Source organism: Gobio gobio (assembly GCF_949357685.1).
Source record: "Gobio gobio genome assembly, chromosome: 17".
In the NCBI taxonomy this organism is placed as follows: Eukaryota; Metazoa; Chordata; class Actinopteri; order Cypriniformes; family Gobionidae; genus Gobio; species Gobio gobio.
In genome coordinates this window covers 23869799-23887956 of record NC_137110.1, presented here as the reverse complement: position 1 = coordinate 23887956, position 18158 = coordinate 23869799, and the positions used below count along the sequence as shown (strand labels likewise).

The 18158-nt window shown below is 36.8% G+C and overlaps 1 protein-coding gene across 1 annotated transcript in view; it reads left to right on the top strand.

The window, feature by feature from the left end:
- myo7ba (myosin VIIBa) overlaps positions 1 to 18158 on the top strand; it is a gene marked incomplete at its 5' end in the record, with an annotated part of 33171 nt that overhangs the window by 14277 nt on the left and 736 nt on the right. Inside the window, 24 exons of the mRNA XM_079841476.1 lie at positions 1480 to 1689; positions 1816 to 1983; positions 2261 to 2557; positions 3331 to 3488; positions 3579 to 3705; positions 3829 to 3948; positions 4413 to 4586; positions 4688 to 4915; positions 7760 to 7927; positions 8016 to 8133; positions 9497 to 9623; positions 9769 to 9923; positions 10033 to 10214; positions 10352 to 10470; positions 10556 to 10710; positions 10947 to 11100; positions 12865 to 13020; positions 13454 to 13559; positions 14249 to 14362; positions 14596 to 14683; positions 14812 to 14921; positions 17562 to 17747; positions 17834 to 17950; positions 18036 to 18119. Coding sequence (XP_079697602.1) covers positions 1480 to 1689; positions 1816 to 1983; positions 2261 to 2557; positions 3331 to 3488; positions 3579 to 3705; positions 3829 to 3948; positions 4413 to 4586; positions 4688 to 4915; positions 7760 to 7927; positions 8016 to 8133; positions 9497 to 9623; positions 9769 to 9923; positions 10033 to 10214; positions 10352 to 10470; positions 10556 to 10710; positions 10947 to 11100; positions 12865 to 13020; positions 13454 to 13559; positions 14249 to 14362; positions 14596 to 14683; positions 14812 to 14921; positions 17562 to 17747; positions 17834 to 17950; positions 18036 to 18119 — 3621 coding nt within the window. The remainder of the gene's footprint in view (positions 1 to 1479; positions 1690 to 1815; positions 1984 to 2260; positions 2558 to 3330; positions 3489 to 3578; positions 3706 to 3828; positions 3949 to 4412; positions 4587 to 4687; positions 4916 to 7759; positions 7928 to 8015; positions 8134 to 9496; positions 9624 to 9768; positions 9924 to 10032; positions 10215 to 10351; positions 10471 to 10555; positions 10711 to 10946; positions 11101 to 12864; positions 13021 to 13453; positions 13560 to 14248; positions 14363 to 14595; positions 14684 to 14811; positions 14922 to 17561; positions 17748 to 17833; positions 17951 to 18035; positions 18120 to 18158) is intronic.

Genomic DNA, 18158 nt, shown 5'->3' with positions numbered 1-18158 from the left:
TAACTTATTGATCATATAATGTTTTTACAGTGTAGCCTGCTATACTGTCATAAAGATCTCGTTGATTTACATTAAATTAGCTATCAGAGTTTCATCTTACTTTACGGTCATATAAATAACATCTGCACCAAATTCCATATTCAGTTTGGGCTACTGAATAAAACTAAGGTGTTTTTTTTTCCTCGTATGAGCTCTATATTCTTCTATATCATACTTAACCATAAAAGCCTGATGTATCAAATTTTACACTTGTTAGGGGGTTACAGTTTAGGACCCAAGACCAGTTGTGAAGAATGAAAACCAAGAGTCAGGAGTGCAATTAATTAAAGAAAAATTTACTGAAGAATAGTTTGCAGTTTCATTTGCAGAAGCCAGCTTCAAGTCTCACAAGGAGTTTGTAGGCTGTGCTCCCTCTCTACCAGAGCTTCGTACATACAATTTCTCAACGGTTATTCTGTTTTCAAGGTCTCGCCACGTCATTACTGCAAGTTGAATGATTCTAATTGGCTAAGAAAAAATAGACAGTCATGGTAAATTCCCACACATTGTCATTTAATCTGATGCACGTGTCCATAGATCACTTGTTAATGTGTTCACCCCAGAATTAGGCAAGTAGTGACCTTCCAGGTCTGGAGTAGGCACCAGCATGTCCAGAATAACATCCTGTCACTCTCCCTAAGATGTCCGTTGTACACCCTTAAATATTGATCTGTAACAGAATACTGCGCACATACACAGATACACAGTTTCTCCTAGGTTGGAGTTGATTGAGCTACAGTTCTAAGCAGAACGTTTTCCAAAACATACTGATAACATGTGCTTTCTCTCAGTAAGAGGTACAGACAGTATAATTATTTAGTGTTTCAGTAAAAGACAATATAAAATGAATAAAATATAATATAAAATGAAAGACCAATCCATATTTCATCTCTGGAAGCTGGGCTAAGTGAGTAAGCACTGTTACTGCACTCCTGGCATGTTAGGGGTGTGTGATACCTCCAAAATCCAAACACACGACACATGTTCGGCTATCAAGTGTTTAGCGACACATCACACATCCCTAGGCCAGACCCTCAGTCACTCCTCAGAGACCAAATACAACATTTAGAAAACATATGTGAAGAAGCAAACAATCAGTGGTTCTATTGATTAAGTAATATCATAACTGGAAATCATTACAAAAAAAATCATTATAGTAATATAGAAGGATACATATTGATTAAGGCTATATTGTAGTGTGTATTCAAGTTTCAGGCCATGCCACCTACATATGAGGACATGCCAATGTCCTTATAATTCAAAACGCTAAATAAACATACTAAATGATTCTTATTAAAAATGTTAAATGCAGAGTAATGGGTAAGTTTAGGGGTAGGTTTAGGCTAGAAAATGTCATTAGCTCAGTATAAAAACCATTACGCCTATGGAATGATGGATAGGAGTACCAACATATGTTTGTTTGTGTGTGTGTGTGTTTAGGACTTGGAGGGAAAGCGAGCAGTGCTTGAGGAGGTGGATCTGGACGATGCTCCAATGATGGCGATTCCAGAGGAAGACTACGATGATTTGGATGAGTACTCCTTCTCCAAGTTTGCTTCCATGTACTTCCAGGGTGCCGCCACACCCACTCATATTCGTCAGAGAATACGTCAGCCACTGCTCTACCATGAGGACGAGAATGACGTCCTGGTAAAGCCACCTTTGACTTTGACTAGCTTTTGGTTGGTTTATGTTGTGTCTTTTGTGCACGGCACATTTTTTGTTACATTGACAATAAAAAATGAGAGGTAAACACTGATCTCTTTTTCTCCACAGGCTTCACTAACAGTTTGGTGGATGATCTTGAGATTTATGGGTGATCTTCCCGAGCCAAGGGCTCAGGGGATCTCGAGAGAAGGACCAGGCTTTTCTGATCGCTCCCTGCAGAAGGATGTAGCCTCCAGACAGGATAGACGCCTCAGTCATATGGTGGGCCTGGACCAGGTGAGGAAACTCCTTTTCATTGCATGTTTCACTGCTGACAAAAAACAGCTGGCTGCTCAGCTAAATAACAGCTTGGCCAGAGACCAGTTTAAACCACCTAAGACCAGAAATGCAGTTCTTTTTAGCAGGTTTATTACTCAATAATAAAAAGACTAAAGGATTCTGGACACCCATCAACATATTTCCCTTCTCTCAATCTACGAAAAGCAAAGAACAGTCTTTTGTTTAAATATACAAAGGATGTTCTAAAAAAGTGTTCATGTCTCATTATTTTCAGAGAATGAGAAATACAAGAAATGCTCAGAACAGGAACGTCACTACAGGTCCAGAAGAGGCTTCCCGCAACAGAAAATCTTCAACTTTTACAGACATACTGTCCCGGAACAGAAAATCTGTTCAAGACGAGGGTGTTCCAGGCCGCAAACTATCTGCCATACCACAGCAGGGTCCTAGAAACAGAAAGACCTCAACTTTCACTGATATAATGTCTCGAAATAGAAAGACCTCCACGACTCCTGAGGGGCTGCCACCAAACAAAAGATCCAGTAGAAAACCATCAGTTATTGCAGAAGAGGTGAGTGAGACACATGAATATTGCAAATTGATCAATGATGTGGCACAAATTTTTTTGTTCTATCTATTATTTTGATTAATTAAATAGATAATACAACAAATATGTAAAAAGGTAATTGTGTCTTGTAAAGTATCAGATAATTCAGTTCAGGTTATAAAACCTGATAAAAAGTTATGAAAGCCTAATAAAAATTAATACATTTATAATACTTGATTATTGCAGGAAAAAAAAAACTTTTACCTTGAACATTATTATAAATTATTTTTAGAAAATAATGATTAACTCTTTTCCCTCCAGCGTTTAAAAAAAAAAAAAAAGTTGTCAGCCACCAGCAGCGTTTTTGACCATTTTCACAAAATTTGTATGGCCCCTAGAATATTTTGGGTATGACCCTCTGCTTAAAAAAAAAAAAAAAAAAAAACATTGAGAAATTCACATTTTTGTCAAAGACTGTCTGGATCAGATTCAGAACGATGATCAAAACATAGATGGATACACGTGTATTTAGAGTTAAGGAAAATGTCACCTTTTACTTGATAGTTACACCGCATAACATTATATTACATAATATTATATATAAAAATTGTCTAAAAAATTTTCAAAACCATAAGAAACAATACAACGAGTACATTTTTTTAAAATGTGTTTTAAAATTTATTTTTTTCTTTTATTTGTCATTAATGCAAATATTTAAAGCTTATTTAATTCTTACATTCATAAAAGATAAATGTGACATACTTTGAATTTATAGTCTTAACACTCTTCATTTTAAGGCGGAAGATGGGTCTGAAGTTGCCAGACAACCCACTGTGCAAACCATTAGCGAAGAAGATGATATGAACGGAGATGGACTCACCTTGGACCGGCCAATGACATCTCTTGAAAAGTTGCATATCATTGTTGGATATGCCATTGTCAGACGTGACCTCAGGTTGATTATTACTCAAAACCATGAGTATCCATCTATTGCTTAGTGGTCAAATGTTTCTGCTTCTAAGTCCTTATCCTCTCTCATTCTTAGGGATGAAATCTACTGCCAGATCTGTAAGCAGCTCCAGGAGAACTCAAACCGCGGTAGCTTCTTCCGTGGCTGGATCCTCTTGTCCATCTGTTTGGGCATCTTCCCTCCTACTGAGCGCTTCATTAAGGTGAATGAAGAATATACTTCCTTATTAAACTCGTTGATGAATCATATCACTCTTTCTTCATGGTGTAATACATTTAAAATGAGTAGTTCTGAGTACTTGCCTCATCTGTTCTCGTCCTCACAGTACCTGCAAAGTTTTCTTCGTTTTGGTCCTGTGGGATACGCACCTTACTGCGCTGAGCGACTGAGGCGTACTGTTGCCAATGGAGTGCGTGCAGAGCCTCCAAGCTGGCTGGAGCTCCAGGTGAAGACACTTATACCTTGTACACACAAACAGTGATTTTTGGAAAAATCTGATCTCAATTGAAAAAAAGAAATGTCATCCAAGGGACCCTTTTTCTTGCTGCTTAAAATTCAATGGGAGTATGTAAATTAATGTATATATTGCAGCGTGCATGCATCATATAATGAACACGATGAACAATTATCATTGAATCACTTTTTTAGTGGTTTTCCATGCATCATTTTTAATTATATGGATGTGGGCAGAGACAAATCATGCCATCTTCTCCATCATACTAAACTACAGCAGACGTTTTTCAAACCGGGGTGCAAATGCATGTTTAGGAGTTTCACAAAAAAACTGAGAGACAACATTTATTTTTAGTGCATTGATTCTCTTTAGGTCCAGTACAAGTCATGCAAAATGTAATAGATGTGTACTATAGATTTGAAACTATAATTCTAGCCCTCTATGTTCAATCACAGGCCACCAAATCTAAGAAACCCATGGCCCTCTCAGTGACTTTGATGGATGGCAGAACTATCAGTATGCCTGTAGATTCTGCATCTACATCTAAAGAGCTCTGCCAAATGCTCTCACAGAAGGTCAAACTTCAGGACACATTTGGCTTCTCACTATATATGGCTTTATATGACAAGGTATGAAGCCCTCGGACTGAATTATGAGTTTAAGTCAGATTTTGTTCATGGTTACCCAGTATGATTAGAATTTAAGACATGGTTTGGTACTCTCTTTCTAGGTGTGGTCTCTAGGTAGTAACCGTGATCATGTGATGGATGCCATCTCTCAGTGTGAGCAGGAAGTGAAGAGGAAGGGCGGGCAGGAGCAACATGCCCCCTGGCGTCTCTACTTCCGTAAAGAGATCTTCACACCTTGGCATGATTGCAACCAGGATAACGTCAGCACAGACCTTATCTACAGACAGGTCATCAGAGGCCTGAAATATGGAGAGTACCAGTGTGAGAAGGTGCGCTTCAGATCATTTTTTTGTATCAGTTATGATATTAACATTTTAAAGGGTTAGTTAACAATTTTTTTTTTATTTTGTCATTAATTACTCACCCTCATGACGTTCCAAAACCGTAAGACCTTCGGGAACACAAATGAAGATATTTTTGATGAAATCAGAGAGCTTTCTGACCCCTCCATAGGCAACTATTTAATTATCACTTTCAATGCCCAGAAAGGTTGTAAAAACATTGTTAAAATAGTCTGTGTTGACTCTAGTGGTTCAACTTTAATTTTATGAAGCTTCGAGTATACTTTTTGTGTGCAAAAAACAATTGATTCATTTTCAAATTATTTTTGTTTGAATTTTGCGTACAAAAAGTATACTTAGTGTAGCGTAGTTCTTTGTTCAGAGAAGAAGGATGCGGGAACCGGCGAACATTCAAAATACTTTAATCAAATAAACAAAACCAAATGAAAGTAAAAGTGGCAGCCCCTCACGGACGACTGCCGCGCGCACACATAATAAAACAAAACGCAACATAAAGTCCAGGCCTGGGGCCTGTACCATGATGGTAGTTTAACAAACTCAGGGTTACAGGATTAGTTTTGAGTTGACAAAACCAAACCAATCTATTCAGGCTTTGTTGGTCCCATGATGCTGATCATCAGCTTTCTCTGTCAACTCAGGCTTTGATCCTGAGTTTAGGAGTTTAGCTGTGACATCAATAGTGAACAGCCAATCACATGCTGTGGATCAGTGAAACTGAGATTCATTTCTCTCTTCTGCAGAATATTACATGATTGAAAAATATTAAGAATTTAAACAAATAGACAGGAAGAAAAGAGCTGTCTATGAAAGAAGATAACAAAGAAATATCTTATACGTCAATGCAAGTAAAAGTTATGAAGTTAGTTTAGTTGATATATAGAGAGAATTGAACATTTAAGATCACATGTAGTCATTTTTATAGCTTTATTTGTTGATTTTAAAGCTTATTTGTATGACCTTTATATAGGCTAATAATATTAATTTTAACTAAGTGCCTATTAATGATTGATTAACTAAAATATATAAGGGTATAATTACATAAATTATATCTAAATCATTCAAAAGTATTATTATTATAAATAAGCATTGTTAAAAGCCAGACGTGTTAGTCTTTAAAAACCATTTGCTATAGTGACCTTTAATTTGGATAGAAACAGAGGGAGTGACTTTATTGCATCAGAGGCATGTCACTTTGCTCACAGCTGATCCAATTTCAGTTTGAGATGTCTTATCCAGAACATAAGCTGCCCTGGAGCAGGTTAACCGTGGAGAGTAAGTTACTATGGAGATGAACACGGCTAAAAGCCAAACCACTTTAATGGTACCTAAAACCCAGGATTGGCACAAACTAAGCTTAAACATATCTGGCTAGCCAGCTAAACCGGCTTCATGGTATAGGCCCCTGGTCCTCTCTCGTCCTTCACTGTCGTCGCTCCTCCTTTTATGCGACCCAGCTCCTCCGTGACACACGAGGCCGGTACGGCGCGCAGCTGGCACTCATTATCACTCACAACCTGCTCTCACACTTATGCCGCGTTCCAGGCAACCCGTAACCCGTGTTTTTTCCAACCTTCTACCCGTGAAAGTGCACTGGAATGGCAGTCAAACCCGTGACTTCCCTCCCGTGAACTCGTACTAGATCGATGTACTCCCAGTTACGAGAATTACATAGCCTGCGAAGCAACAATGGCAGCCCCTATGGACGCGGTGTTTATGAAAGTCATACATTAAAAACCAAATATAAGGTATTGCTCTAACGTTATTTATCCGCAAATGTTATGCATTATCAGCAGCTTTTCTAGCGTTAGCTAGTTTTCAGGCCATGGAGTGCAAGAATAAATTAATACCATACATTTCCAAATATACAAATAACGTAAAATAAAAGGTATAACAGCTTCTCTTGCCTTATGGGCCGGTTTTCTCCTCCGTTTCCCTCAAATAAGCATGGTGTAAGCACCTTTGGCGATAAAAATTATTGTAAATGAGCATAATCACCGTAAGGTTCGCCATTCTTTGTTTACATCTAGCTACCGCTCAGGCAGTTCGGCGTGACTTTGCCTGGAATGCTACAAAGTCGTGAGTCGTGGTTTGAAGTCGTAACTTACAGGCTCAAAAACCTGCCTGGAACGCAGCATTAGTATTCTACTAAGTATAATTTGATCGATGTTTTTAATACCTTTCTGAGCATTGAAAGTGCTAATAAATAGCCGTCTATGTAGGGGTAAGAGAGCTGAGGGTGAGTAATTAATGAAATAATTTAAATTTTTGGGTGAACTAACCCTTTAATTCATTAAATACCAAATTGATGTTGGACATTATTTTCAACTAATAATAATAATTCAAAAAAATGTTTAAACGAAAACAATTTCAGCTGTAAAGCAGCTCTAGAAAGACAGTAGTGTCATTATTCAGCTCAATTTAGTTCAATGTTGATTCAGTTTAGTTCCATGACAGTGTGATTGTTGCAAAACATATGAAGCGAACTCAGTTCAACTAAGCTCTACAGAAGATAATAGTGTCATTTTTCATCTCAAGTCAGTTATGTGTTGTTCACTTTAAACAAATTTGATTCAGCTGTATAAAGCAGCTCTGCAGAAGACAATTGTCATTATCCAGCAGTTTTGTTCTCATCCAATAGTGTCAGTGATAATATTACTGAAAATCAAGCGTTTTTTAAGCTTTCTGAAAGTTTCAGATAAAGCGGGTTATTGGGATACAATGAGTAGTTTTATGCTGATCATATGATCTCAACATGGTGGCCCCATGAGGTGACCATGTTGTGTCATTCATTCCATGGTATTTCGCCCTCAGGAGGAAGAATATGTTACACTTGCAGCAAAGCACTTCTATGTGCAGTATGGATCAGACATCAGTATGGAGAATACTAAGACTGTAGTTAAGGAGTGCATTACCTCCAAACTACTGGAAGCCAAGTCAGAAGACAAGTGGATCCAGATGGTCAACACAGCACATGCACAAGTAAAGATGTTTATTTTGCTGCTTATGTTGAAATAGTGCAACGTTTCTTTTTTTTATTATGTCACAAGCATTTGTCTCTTTCTACTAGGGCCCATTCATAAACTCTCGGACCAAGTCTGATAAAGTGAAAGCAGAGGTGGTTGACTATGCGCGTCAAAAGTGGCCCATGTTCTTTTCCAAGTTTTTTGAAGTTGCCAAGTTATCTGGTTAGTATTGCATACTAAGATCAGTATTATGTACACTAGCTTTCAAAAGTTTGGGGTCAGTAAGTAATTTGTGTTTTTAAATAAATTAATCTGAGTGTCTATTTACACCAAGTGCAAATAGCTCACCTTGTTGGCTATTTACACTAACTTTGCCCACCATTGTCTGATTAAGCCAGACAAAATTATAAGAGAAATCCTGCTGACAACAGTATCAGTGGTGTGGAGAATAAGGTGGGTGGTGACACTACTGACCCGAGTTTGAATCCGCTTTTTATAGAACTCATTCTTTTCCCATTTAGCTCACACTAGCTTTTATTTTAAATAAAAATTAAGAAAATATTTGTAAAGTGTAAATAAAGTGCCTACCGAGTATTTAATAGTGGAATAAAGTGTTTTACGGGGAGGTAATGTCAAGTCCAAGTAATGTCCCATGAGTTTAATAAATGCACTGTATGTTATTATTGCATAATGTTTTATAATATACTACAATACACTGAGGTGCAAATAGTATCTGCCATTATTTGTACTAAGTATACATAACATCTAACAATTTACTCTTAGCGCAAAGAAAATACTACTATTTTCACTTAGTGTAAATAGCATCTGTTGCTTTACTTTTAGCTATCAAAAGTGCTATTTATAATGTTACAAAAATGTGTTTCAAGTAAATACTGTTCTTTTGGACTTTATCAAAACTTTCTAGAGCATCAAATCAGCATATTAGAATGATTTCTGAATGATTATGAAGACTGGAGTAATGGCTGCTGAAAATTCTGCTTTGCCATCACAGAAATACATAATATTTTACAATATTTTTTATTAGAAAAGTCATTTTAAAGGTGCACTGTGTAAATTTTAGTGGCATCTAGTGGTCAGGTTGCAAATCGCAACCGCCCATCACTCACCCTTCCCTTTCGAGGCACATAGAGAAGCTAAGGTGGCCAACACAGGACAAAGATGGCGTCGTCTGAGACAGCAGAGAGTAGCTAGCGCTCTGTAGAGAAGTTTGTCTGTTTAGGGCTACTGTAAAAACATGGGGGCACAAAATGGTGACTTCACTCTAAGGGGACCTGTGGTGTATGTAGATAGAAATGGCTCATTTTAAGGTAATAAAAACATAACGGTTCATTAGGTAAGGTCTTTATACACCACTGAAAACAGCTATGTATATTATATTGCATTTCTGTCCATAGATCCTCATAAATACTACACACTGCAACTTTAAATTGCGGTAATATAAAATGCAAAAATCCTATGCAACCTTGCAACCTCAAACTTTTGAACGGGAGTGTACATTGCAAATTAGATAATTTCCACAACTAATGCACAAGAACCACTTTTATAATTTATTTTTAATATTTAGGTCCTCCTCTACCAAAGAACAAGTTCATCCTTGCCATAAATTCAATGGGAATTACATTCCTAGATGAGAGAGAAAAGACACTTCTGGTGCTGTCTTACCCAGAGCTCACCGGGGTCAACACTATTAGGTGGGCTGGTAACTAGTTAGTGTTTGATGGGCTTGTATAATGTTGTCATTTACAATACTAAAATGTAATATTTTAGAATTAAATAAATATGAGTGATACCTTCCTTTGTAAATTCCATGAATTCCTCCTGCCTCATTGCCTCCAGAGAAAGGAAGTGTGTGTGTTTGCTGACTCTGAAAGGAGACTTTACACTGAATGCAATAATGCCCGTCGACATCTCTGATCTGGTGTCCATGTTCCTGGCAAACCTCATTCAACGTTCACAATTTGCTGTCACCCTACAGGAGGTTAACAGACAAGGTCAGAAGAGACAATGAGCTGCATATATTTCAGTAAATCGATTTTGTGTCGATCTGTTATTTGACTTTGTTGTTGTCTAATGACTAATTTGGATTTTATTTTTTTCAAGATGATCGAACATTTCTCAGCTTTAAGAAGGCCGAGCTCATCTGCCTCATTCAGGATAATGAGTTTTCTGCAGACCGTGGCTGGTTGAAGGGTAAGAATGAGCGGACTGGAGAAATCGGTGCAGTCCCTGCGGATGCTGTCTTGATTCTTCCAACTCTTACGAAGCCGACCAATGAAGTCCTGGTGAGATCTTGAATATATATTTTTTCATGCTTTCCTATTGAGTTGAAAAGTACTTTAGAAATGTGAAGGCCTGGGTTTTGGAATATGTCTCGATCGTGTTGGCTTTCTAAAATCTCTTTGCATTCTGATTTTTTTAGAGCCTGATCAGCTTGTCCCCAGATCAGAGAAAGACCATCATAGACAACACTTCAAAAGGAACCATCACTGAAAGAGTGGCTCCTTCAACTCTCAAAGAGTTCTCCCTGGAATATTTCAGGTACTTGCAGCAACCGTTTGACCACAGTTTTACATTCTGAAGTGTTTCAAAAGCAAACACCATGTTGTTTCTGTCATTGTCGCAGGCAGCCCACCAAGGATGTGAACAGACAGGTGATCTCTAAGAATGCAGCACCTGAGAGGCTGTGGGCAAACTCCCGAGAACCCATCAGACAGCCTCTGCTGAAAAGACTGGTGGGCAATCCAGATTTAAGCCCACAGGCCTGCCAGGCCTTCACTGATATCCTTTGCCACACATATTTTAGTTATTATTATTATGAACATTGCTTATTGCCACAGTAGTAGTAGACACCTTACCATTTACCTAATACATATCCAAAGACACGGCAACTGTTGTAATTTGATGAAGAGTTGAATAAGCACTGATCCATGAGTATGACTTACTAGCTAACCTTGTTATCCAGGTAGAATACAATCCTAAGAAATGGCCAATTCCTTGACTGATATATTGTGCACCTATTCTGAAGTATATGGGTGACTACCCTACCAGACAGATTCAGAGCCCTCAGGAACTCACAGACCAGATCTTTGGTCCACCTACAGGACATGAGGAACTCAGAGATGAGATCTACTGCCAGATCATGAAACAAATGACCAGCAATAACACCCGGTAAACAGTTGATACTGTATTTTGCCTATTGAATGCCTGTACACTATCATTCAAAAGTTTGGGGTTTGTATGATTTTTTTAAAAATGGTTTTGAAAGAAATGTATTTAATAAAAAATACAGCAAAAACAGTAATATTGTTAAATATTTGTGCAATTATTATTTTAATAATGTAATTTATTCCTGTGATAGCAAAGTATAGCCATTACTCCAGATAAGAAGAAAAGAACAGAACAGAAAGTTCAAAAGACAGCATTTATTTGAAATAGAAATCTTTTTCAGAAGTCTGTTACTTTCTGTTGAAATCAAAAACTGCATTTGAACGTTTGTGCAAATATGTGACAGAGACACAATTTCTCAATGGTTCTGTACAGTTTTCCTTTTGGGATTTTAGTTGAACCAAAGTTGACTTGCCCTTTATAACGGTGAGGAGAAACTATGCAACCTTTATCTTCTATCCTTCAGTGAACCATTCAGTGAAGTATAGATTACAGTAGTGTCATTTTGTTTTTCATACCTAACCATCTTTTATGGTTATGCTTAACTATTGCCAGTATATCACATTCAGATGGCACCAAGTCTAGAAGCTTTAGATTACTGGTATTCAGTTAAATTTCCAAGAGATCAATTTCCTGTCTAGCACAGGACCAAACAATCATAATTTACAGTTTCCGGTGCCAAAAAGTTGTATTGCAATGAAATTAAATAAGCAAAGTGCATTTCAGGAAAAAACATTATACATTTTCCTGTTAGCAGCCATAATACCTTGAAGGTAAAAAAAATAATCCTAAATAGCCAAAATGGTCCTGCATAGGATTAGTCCAGAACAGGGGTTTTCAAACGTCGATCCTCCAGAAGTTTCTAAGGGGTCCCCAGGACATTTCAGAGAATAAAAAGACAAAGCAAAAATGGATAAAGTCTACCGAACATAATAACAGTTTCAGTTCTAAATGTTTTTCTCCTTTTACTTTCCAGAATTGTGTATGTTTGCTTTGTTTCTCTCACTATAGTCCCCTTTATCTTGCTCACTGTGGTTGTAAGGCTGTATTCTTAACGCATTTTTCATGGAAAATGTTCTTCTTCAGTGTTCATACATCCAACATTAAGGATACCCAATGTTGTATTTATTATGTCACACTTACTATTTATCTAACAGTTTAAATGTTTTTTCCATAGGCTACATAAAAATATATAGATGGATTTTAGGAAGGGGGTTCCTCATAAAGCTTCATATTTAGGGAAAAATCTGGTCTAGGTTCATTGAACTGATTCATTGTTTCCATCCTTCTGATTTTAATACATTTTAAATACACCATTAAATCAAAATTGACTATTCTTGTTTTTTATGGAATATTGCAATATTTATTTGAATTTATGTTTACTTAGGGAAGAAAAGAAAAGTTTCATGCCAACTTTAAAACTAGACTTCTAGACGTTAGATAGTCTGTGAAATGTGCCATTTATATGCATATATGCCATGTATGTATTTATACGTATACATTTTAGAAGCTGTTTATAATGATATCAATTTTTGTGCTTTCAAATCAATTAACGGCGCATCAAACATAAAAGTTTATATATATATATATTTATATATATATATATATATATATATATTTACATATATTATTTATGTGTTTGTGCGTATGTGTGTGTATATATATTATTCACGAATAATTGATTTGACAGCACTAATTAATTTATGATAAATAAATGGTTGATTATAATTGTAAATTAACATTGTTTGTGTGTCGTTTGTGAATCAGGTACAGTGTGGAGCAGGGCTGGCAGCTGCTGTGGCTGTGCTGTGGGCTCTTCCCTCCCACTAATTCTCTGCTGAAACATGCTCAGCGTTTCATTGAGACACGCAAACGAGAGCCATTGGCCACAGACTGCCTCCAGAGACTGCAAGGCGCTCGGAGGTATGGCCAGCATTCTAAGCTTAACCACGTTTCATTTCAACCCAAACTTTTAACATTACAAATGAGATTACTTTGTTTTGTGGATAGAATAACTAACAAGAAGAAACGCAATGAATAAAAATACTTTAAAGTTTAGAAGTATTGCTTGATGAAAATGACACTGTAGCAACACCTCTCCTTTTATTAGCATGCTAGCCTTTGCCAGACTTGAGCAAATGCCAGGAAAGTGATGGGATAGTACAGAATTTTCAGCGGCTTCATCTGCCACTGCAACTGTTCAAAGACATCTGGGACACTGCTGTAGGCCTATAGTTGTAATGAGTCCACAAGCTGGGTCACAGATGATGAGAATTGCATTGTTGATTTGGTGTGATAGTATAACAGCCATATGTTTACTGTGTATAAGAAGACATTGTCATTGTTTTTGTCGTAGAATGGAGCCCAGAAAGCTTCCACCTCACAAGGTAGAGGTTGATGCAATTCAGCAGAACAGCACCCAGATCTTCCACAAAATTCAGTTCCCCAATGACTCTCAAGAGGTAGCACACACATATATATATATTTATATAGGCTATATTAGATTTTCTAATAAACTATATTACATTTGTATTTATGAATACATTTTATTTACACCATTTATGTGAAATTATTATAAAAAATGTGTATTATTAATGATAAAAATATCACAACAAGCTAGAAATTATGCAGCTGTAATGTACTGTAACTACAAAAAATAAGTTTACGCTCGTTTTTGCTGTAAAACAATAGCGTACAATGCAAAACATTCCTGGTTGGTTTGTTTTTTTTCCAACACATTCTGACAGATGCTTTCATGAATATCAAGTAGTTTTTGCAATTTCAACAAAGCCAGACATAACCCATTATTTTGGGGACAACCATGTTGAATACTTCACCAAAACTCATAAAAAAGTCATAAAAAGTGGATACACAAAACAAGTGGCAACACAACACCGGCTCAAAGTGACAAGTGACCGTTCTGTCAACTGGCCTAACACTCTCTCACAATCACTAGTGAGCCTTTGTCTCTTTTTTTCCGGTTTTTTTTTTTTTTTTAGCCCTGTGTTTATATTTTGCACCACAATAATTCATGTACTGTTCAAAATTGTGAAAATACTAGCAGTTGAATAAACATGAAATCTACGGTGGATTTGATACCAATGCAAGTCATACATCTTATTCATTGAATCAATTTTTGATTTCTGGACAGATTTTTGAGGTGGCGACCAACACCAAGATAAAAGACATGGTCCAGGCCATTGCTAAAAAACTCATGTTGTCCTCAGCTGATGGTTTTAGCCTCTTCGTGAAAACTCCTGATAAGGTTTGTATCCAGAGACTACCATGATTTATAACTAACAGCCATGGCTGTATCCTCATATTCAAAATTTTAAACCAATGCTATTAAAAAAACAGATATTGTTAAATCTCTATCTGATTATTGGGAGACACATGTCCGCCTCTGTCTACGGTAGTCAATGATCCCATGTTCCTTTATTCTTATATTGCAGAATTTATTTTTGTCTGTATGTTAATCTGGCATTCTCTTTCTGTCAGGTTCTGAGTCTGAATGAAACGGACTACTTCTTTGACAGCCTGAGACAGATTACAGACTGGTCCAAGAGAGCTAAGAGAGTGAATCAGGGTGAGTTTCAATTTAGGTGGGAGTTTTATTAGGTGTTTTTTCTAGATCATTGATTAAGTAGAACCAGTTATTCACCAGTCCGTTACCAAATTCAAAACTATTGACATTGCTGACACTGTTTTAAACAGCTGGTGGTCCAGTGAATGTAGCTTACACCGTTTTCTTTATGAGAAAACTATGGTTCAACATCAGCCCTGGGAGAGATTTGGAGGCAGATCTCATCTTCCATTACCCACAGGTACCGCCAATCTCTGCCATCTTGATAATGTGTAGAACAATTCCCATATTGCTCTCCTGTAAGAACTGTATATTGGTAGCTTTATAAGGTACATTAACATTCAAAAGTTTGCCATCGATAAGATTTTTGTAAATACGTTTATTCAGCAAAGATGCATTCAATTGGTTGAAAGAAACAGTAAATACATTTATAATGATACAAAAGATTTCTTTTTATTAAATAAATGCTGCTCTTTTGAACTTTCTATTAAACAATTCTGGGGAAAAAATCATGGTTTCCACTAGAGATGCCACAATTCTCAATATAATATTGAACCGTTCGCATTTAAGGGTCAAAACGCGCTTGTCAATTGTGTTTTTTTTTTTTCGGTTTTGCATTTAATTAATTATTTTTATTTCTCTCCGAATTGGCTCTGTTTGAGTGTGCATGTGAGTCTACGCACTGATATGAGCAAATATCCAATCACTATGCACTAAAGTTAGGGGTGTTTAGCCACGCTTGCAATGCTGTTCACACATTAACAGAGCGGTGAAGTGAGGAATCACGGAAGTTCGTTTTTGCATGTGTTTTCAAAGCCTTGCCGGTTAGATATTTCATTTAACATGTGCTTTTCTGAGCGCGCACTAAAAGCCTGTCAAACACGTGATTACGGGACTAAGTAGTCTTACTGCGCTAATACTGTCAAATACACATAAGGTTTACATAAACACAGTCGATTATGTCTAAAGTGATAGTAAAATCGGCATGTGCCTGTATATTAGATGCATGCAGGTCTTAAATTGACAGCAGCGCAGCCTAGTGAACACGCCGCTTGTCCTTAAAGGGACAGTTCACTCTAAAAGTATGTCATTATTTCCTCACTCTAATATTGTTCCACACCTGTTTTCATTTCTTCTTTTGAACACAGACAGTTGAATACCAGACAGCTGATGGTAGCCATTGACTTCCATATTATTATTTCCCACAATTGGGACCAGCAATTGTTTGGTTTTCAACATTCTTCAAAATATATTTTCCAACAGAAGAATGAACTTTATTCAGGTGTAAAACAATCACAAAAACTCACAGCGCGAGTAATCGATGACAGAATTTTCATTTTTGAGTGAACTATCCCTTTAATGTTAATAAAACAACAGAAGACACATAGAAAAGCACTCACTGCTCTTGACTGAAAAACTTAAATACTGTAACTTTAATAAGAATCAATGTATATTTTATAGTGAAGTCTATGTAATGTTTTATTTTTACATTTATTCATTCAATCTCATACTTAAATACTGCTGTACAGCTCTGAGCTGCCAGTGTACATCTTTATATATATTTATTTTAAATTATACAATACACTAGGAATGTGTACAAGTGTTTCTGAAGTAAAGTTTTAAGTATTTTAAGTTGCAATAACAAAAATAGTATTTTTTCTCCTTAAAGGATTAGTTCACTTTCAAATAAACTTTTGCTTATAATTTACTCACCCCCTTGTCATCCAAGATATCCATGTCTTTCTGTCTTTAGTCGAAAAGAAATGAAGATTTTTGATGAAAAGATTTCAGGATATTTCTCCATATAATGGAAGTCAATAGACCTCATACGGTTCAAGGTCCAAATGAGAGGTTCAGTACAGCTTTAAACCACATCAAACGGTACCAGACGATCAATAATGATGCACGCTTGTGACGTCACGTAAAACGCAATTACGTTGAAAAGGTCACGCTGGACGCAGGCGCAAAGACGTTTGAATATGTGGATACGGTCCTCCTTCCGTTCATTTGTAAACACTAACTCGGTACTTCCGCCTGCGTCTAGCGTGACCTTTTCAACGTAATTGTGTATTACGTGACGTCACGAGCGCATCACTGAACAGAGCACGGCGAGCATTTGTGCTTATAAAACTTAAACTTTATTTATTTTTTTTTAAAATGACCGATCGTTTCGCTAGATAAGACCCTTATTGATCGTCTGGTACCGTTTGATGTGGTTTAAAGCCCTTTTGAAGCTGTACTGAACCTCTCATTTGGACCTTGAACCGTATGGGGTCTATTGACTTCCATTATATGGAAAAATATCCTGAAATCTTTTCATCAAAAATCTTCATTTCTTTTCGACTGAAGACAGAAAGACATGGATATCTTGGATGACAAGGGGGTGAGTAAATTATAAGCAAAAGTTTATTTGAAAGTGAACTAATCCTTTAACCTCTTGCTGTTCCTGTCAGCTAAGAATAGAATAGCAAAAAACTAATATGACAAGCCATCAGAACCGAACCGAACCGAAAACCGTGGTTAAAAAACCGAGGTATGTATTGAACCGTGGACTAACTGTATTGTTGCATCCCTAGTTTCCACAAACATATTAAGAAACATTTTATTATCAATGTTGAAAACAATAGGCTTGCTTAAACACCAAATCAGCATATTAGAATGATTTCTGAAGGATCGTGTGACACAGAAGACTGGAGGAATGACTGTGGAAAATTCAGTCCATCAATACATTTTAAAATGTACTAAAATAGAAAATATTAATATTACTATTTAAATTGTATTTTTGATCAAATAAACTCAAGAGTCTAAGAGACTTTCAAAAACCAAACTTTTGAATTGTAGTGTATATTATATTTTTGCCCTTTTTTTCCACACTTTTTAGGAGTTGCCAAAATACTTGAGAGGTTATCATCGTTGTACCAAAGAAGAAATGGTGGCGCTCGGCGCTCTCCTCTTCAGGGTGAAAGTGGACAATGATAAAACTCAGTTTCCCATGATTCCTAGGATGCTGAAAGACCTGGTGCCTAATGACCAGCTTAAAGCCATGTCTGCTGATGAATGGAAGAAGGTCAGTTCCATCCAGATATTAACGGATGAATGCAGAGTATATGTGATATTATGTTTCTAATGTGTTACACAAACTTTCCTCGACAGCACATTTTTGCTGAGTACAATAAGCAAGCAGGCACGACTGTGGAACAGGCAAGGGTTGGCTTTTTAAAGATCGTCTATAAATGGCCTACGTTTGGCTGTGCCTTTTTTGATGTGAAAGTAAGCAATTTGAGTCTGCGTCACAATAATAATTGAGCTGATATTGCTTATAAAACTGTGTATAAGACGGTGCTTGATATTACAGCAAACATCAGAGCCCAATTTCCCTGACATTGTGAGGATTGCCATCAGTAAACAGGGCGTCACTATCATTCACCCCAAAACAAAGGTATCTTCAAATGATAAGTCTTTTAAACAAGCATTTAAA